Source organism: Chlorocebus sabaeus, chromosome 10 (genome assembly GCF_047675955.1).
Source record: "Chlorocebus sabaeus isolate Y175 chromosome 10, mChlSab1.0.hap1, whole genome shotgun sequence".
NCBI classification, from domain to species: domain Eukaryota; kingdom Metazoa; phylum Chordata; class Mammalia; order Primates; family Cercopithecidae; genus Chlorocebus; species Chlorocebus sabaeus.
In genome coordinates, this window is record NC_132913.1 from 84,029,537 (window position 1) to 84,034,521 (window position 4,985).

The 4,985-nt window shown below is 44.8% G+C and overlaps 1 protein-coding gene across 1 annotated transcript in view; it reads right to left on the reverse strand.

Annotated features, from left to right (window-relative positions):
- The window catches only part of GTF3C3 (general transcription factor IIIC subunit 3), a 35,643-nt gene extending 34,510 nt beyond the window's left edge, over nucleotides 1-1,133 (reverse strand). Inside the window, exon 1 of the mRNA XM_007965727.3 lies at nucleotides 935-1,133. Within this exon, the coding sequence (XP_007963918.1) occupies nucleotides 935-1,036 (102 nt within the window). The 5' untranslated portion in view covers nucleotides 1,037-1,133. The remainder of the gene's footprint in view (nucleotides 1-934) is intronic.
- Between the last annotated feature and the right edge of the window lie 3,852 nt (nucleotides 1,134-4,985).

The following is a 4,985-nucleotide window of genomic DNA, read 5'->3' on the forward strand; positions in this document are numbered from 1 at the left end:
GTCGCACGAATTATTAAAGAATCTGCCGGCCAGGCACAGTAATCCCAGCATTTTGGGAAGCCGAGGCGGGTGGATCACGTGGTCAGGAGTTTGAGACCATCCTGGCCAACACGGTGAAACCCCGTCTCTACCAAAAATACAAAAATTAGCCAGGCGTGGTAGAAGGCGCCTGTAGTCCCAGCTACTCGGGAGGCTGAGGCAGGAGAATTGCTTGAAACCAGAAGGCCAAAGTTGCCGTGAGCCGAGATCGTGCTACTGCACTCCAGCCTGGGCAACAAGAGCGAAACTCCGTCTGAAAAAAAAAAAAAAAAGAATCTGCCAGCGAACTTAAAAACGTTTCATTACTTTTATTTTCTCTTAGACTTGAAGTAAGCAAGAAGATACAAAAAGTTCAGATATTTCTAAGTATGGGGAAAAAAAGGTACGGGTGAAGATTATCTTCTTATCGGATAATACTTTTTCATGGACTATTACTTCACACCAGCTGGAGACTCCTCAAAAACAGGAGCTCAATCGTTCCAGTTCAGAAAAGGAGACACTGGGGCCTAAAGAAGAGAGGTGAGCTACCCACCCACCGTCACAAAACGACTTAGTGGCAAAGCTAGGACTGGAACCTGAGACTGAAACTCCAAACTCTTCTCCGCACCTCCCATTTAACTTACCAGCGTTAAACTACCCTGAAATAAAAACGTAGTATTAGGGGGGAAAAGAAGAGGTTACCACCAAGACGAAAGGTTTTCGGTGGGCGAAAACGTTTTAAGGATTTTAGCACAGGGATGAGGGGTGAAAATCGGAGTTTCGGTAAGATAAGGAAGAAGCTGCTGAAAGTTCCCAGCCCGCCCCCATCACGGTGAAAGCGGTCGTCTGGGTCCCCAACACCTAAGTGTATTAGGGCAACGAGAGTGAAGGGCACCGAGGCCTAGCATCGCCTCACTTTCTTCTCGCGGGTTTTTCTCTCTTCTCTCCGCCGTTCGAACTCCTCGAAGGAGATTTTCCCTTCCAAGTAGTCGATGAGTTCCGGACTGAACCCTGACATGTTTGCAGGGTCTGTCTGTGCAACCCCAGGAACCGGCACAGAGAACCGGAAGAGCAGCGCTTTCCAGACGCTACCTCGCCAGGGCCAGCAAAAACAAGGAACCGGCGTCCCTCCGCGAAACCCGCCGGGTCTGCGCCGCAGCCGCAGCACTCAGGTTCCGCGTGTGCGCCAGGCCGGGACCTATATGTAGGAGGCGCGCCCCATGCAGACTCGGTCGGCCGACTAGCTCAGCCTTCGGTGCGGAGTATTAGATAGCTCAAAAAAAAAAAAGTGCTTTAAATATATTTTCTTTAACCTGGGTGATTTCCCTCAATTCTTCACTAAGTGTTAGTTTCATTCTCCCAATCCTTTTTTTTTTTTTTTAAGACGGAGTCGCGCTCTGTCGCCCAGGCTGGAGTGCAGTGGCGCGATCTCAGCTCACTGCAACCTCCGTCTCCCGGGTTCAAGCGATTTTCCTGCCTCAGCCTCCCGAGAAGCTGGGACTACAGGCGCCCGCCACCACGCCTGGATAATTTTTTGTATTTTTAGTAGAGATGGGGTTTCACCGTGTTAGCCAGGATGGTCTCGATCTACTGACCTCGTGATCCGCCCGCCTCAGCCTCCCAAAGTGCTGGGATTACAGGCATAAGCCACCGCGCCCGGCCTCTCCCAATCCGTTTTCTTTCCTGAAGGTTCTTTAAATTAATTTGGTCACTGCTGTGTGATATTTTTTTCTTAATTGAACCATTTGCTCTGCCACGTGTATGTTTCACTCTCCAGTTCTCCCCTGCCACAGAAAGCTAAAATCCTCCCCCAATGTATGCTTTAAATTTCACTCCCGCCATTTCTCCCCCACCCGCGCCCTGCTCCCACCCGAAATCCTCACACTCTCCCTTTCCTCAAGCACCTTCTCAGTCTGTAAATACATTCACCTGGGCTTCCTGTTCCACCTCTCCCACCCAAGTTTTCTTCCTTTCCTAACAGCAAACTTTCAGAAAGAACCAAATACTTGGTATGGTTACTACACACTGTTGCCCGTATTAGTGTATAATAAATATATAGACCATCTACTCTTTTATACATATTACATACATTTCTCAAAATAGTCCTTCCTTCTCAGTAGGTATTATTCCTAATGCTATTGTCTCTATCTAATAAGTAGTAGAGCCGGGATTTGAACCCTGGTTTCTGACTCCAGGTCCCATGCTTGGAACTATAATATACTGCTTCCTCTGAATGGTATGGTTTTTCAACTTCTACACACTCCTGTGATTTATATTTTCCCTTATATTATAATTATCTATTTGTCCAATTCTAGAGACACTAGCTGTAAACATCTTGACAACAGCCCTAACTGATGCATCATTGTAAACCCTACTGTATGGCCTAATAATTTGTGCTGAAAACACATTTGTGAATTATATTGGATGGAATTGAAAGTGCCTTTGGAACCTGGGGCAAGGGAGCTGGAGTAGGGAAATGAAGCTCAATATGAAGCTAAGGTTAAAGACAAGTTACAGGGAGAGTATCACCTAGCCATCTTTATGACAATCCTGGTGAGGATAAACAGCAGAAGGATGGGAGAATGAGGGGCCAGGACCTGCAAGGACAGGACTTCCAGGTGAGAAAAAATATATATATATCTTTCAGCTAGAAGTCATTCTCTTTCTCATGAGGAAGGATCCTCAGAGTCCTACCTGGGTATAAAATATGGAAGGTGAGCAGGGTAGAGTATGTTAAAGCAATCCACTTAAACCACTTACAGGGAAATTCTCCCCTAAATTTTTCCAGACAGTGGAGGAACTGTGTCTAAGAGGAATTTAGGAATCTTGAGTCCTAACTCTCCTAGGGGAAAAGAAGAGAAATCAAGTGAGGAGGGATGGTTACCTATAAGGAGAATACTCTCCTAAGACCCAGATGACTTAGACTATCTTGTCTTATTGTTGGCTATCTGAAATATGGGAATAACAATTCTGGAGATATAGATTCGTATTATGAAGAACAGGAAGCAGTGAACAAGGGGTAGGAGGGTGGTTTTTTTGTTTGTGTGTGTGGGTTTGTTTTTTTTTTTTTTTTTTTTGGCTATGGAACATCTTAATGACATGAAACTTATTTTAGCAGTCAGACTGTTGCAACATATCTTGAAATTTCAATCTTTCTGTTTTTCTTTCCCCCCTTCCTTGGGAGAGATTTGTCTCCTGATGAGTCAGAGGTATCTACATTACCTTGAGATGAAGTGGAAAAATACATTCAGGCTTGTTTTGAAAATCGAAATGGAAAGTCTGAAGGAAACAGAACATTGAATTTTTACCATGACCATGTAATTTAAAGCATACATTCTTTCTTCTTGCCAGGGAGAAGAGCCAGGATGGGCTGGGACCCTATGTGGGAGACTGTTTTTCCATGGTGTTATTAATTGTTCTGAAAAAGCTTGTGATAGCTTTGTTCTAGGCTAGCTTTTCAAGGCTGTTTTCAAATCAAACAGCCTTGCAAGGTGGAGCTATTGTCTCTTTCTGGGGCAGGGAACAAATTTTTTTTCCAAACGGTGTAATAAATGTTTCCCTCTGGGCGAAGTTTGGGCGTGTTTGCTAGCAGTGCTATTAGAAGAGTGGGGATTTCCTAAGTTTGGAGTTTCTCAGCTTTGGCACAAACCCACTTGTGCACAGCATACCCCTGGACGCACATTCACACGGCCCCCTTGATACTTGGGGAGTAAAGAAAACTGATGTAAATGTAAAACTCGTATCACTACCTGCCATGCCATCAGTAAGAAAGTCAGTTGTCTCAGACATAAGGTGTCTCATGTATCTGCCAAGTTTGATAAAAGTGTAGAAAGCTAGTGTGTAGCTTGCAAGTAGGATAAAAGCTCACACTCTTAACAGTTCTTGGCCACCCTAGATGAGACACTCACTGAAGAGGAGCAGAGGCTCCTTTCAGTGTTGAGAGATTGCCAAGGACCTATATAGGGAAGTATCAGAGACTCCTCCAGAGCCTAAAACACCTGCAGAACATTTATTTGCATTGGAACAAACACTACATACACTTCATCTATGTTCTGGCAGTAGTTCTCAGCCAAGAGCAAAATCATTTCCCTAGTGAATTTTAGAAATGTGTGTAGGGAGGTTTTGGGGTTTTGTTTGTTTATTTGTTTGTTTGAGACGGAGTCTTGCTCTGTCGCCAGACTGGAGTGTAGTGGCATGATCTCGGCCCACCGCAACCTCCATCTCCCGGGTTCAAGTGATTCTCCTGGCTCAGACTCCCGAGTAGTTGGGACTACAAGCATGAGCCACCACGCCCAGCTCATTTTTGTATTTTTACAAGAGACAGGGTTTCACGATGTTGGCCGGGCTGGTCTCGAACTCCTGACCTCAGGTAATCTGCCCACCTCAGCCTCCCAAAGTGCTGGGATTACAGGCATGAGCCACCACGCCCAGCCCCCGGGAGGTTTTGATTGTCAAAATGATAGGGCAGGCTGGGTGCATTGTCCAAATGTCCCATGTGGACGCCCTTCCTTTTCAATGCCCTGAAACTGGTAAGCATTCCCTTTGTGGAAGTCTTAACACACAGAGCAGGGACAGTATTAAGAAAGGGAAAACCAACCACTAGTACTTGGAACTCGACAGAGGTGAAAAATTCCCTACCACTCTACCATTTATGTGAATAAGCTATACTTTTATGAGGAATAGCTCATCAAGAATTACTTACATTCTTTAAATGGCAAGAAAAAAAGTTTTGACATTAACTAAAAGGAGCTTCCATTACTGTGTGAAGACTGAATGAATAGCACATGTTTATTTCAAGTCAACAAGTATCTATTGAACAATTGCTCCATGCTAGGCATCGTACTAGGTGCTGGGGAAATAAAGGTGAATTAGATATGGTCTCTGCTCACAAAGACCTCATGACTCTTCAGGGGAAACAGACACATATACGACTAATTACAACAGAACATCTTAAACCAGACACAAAA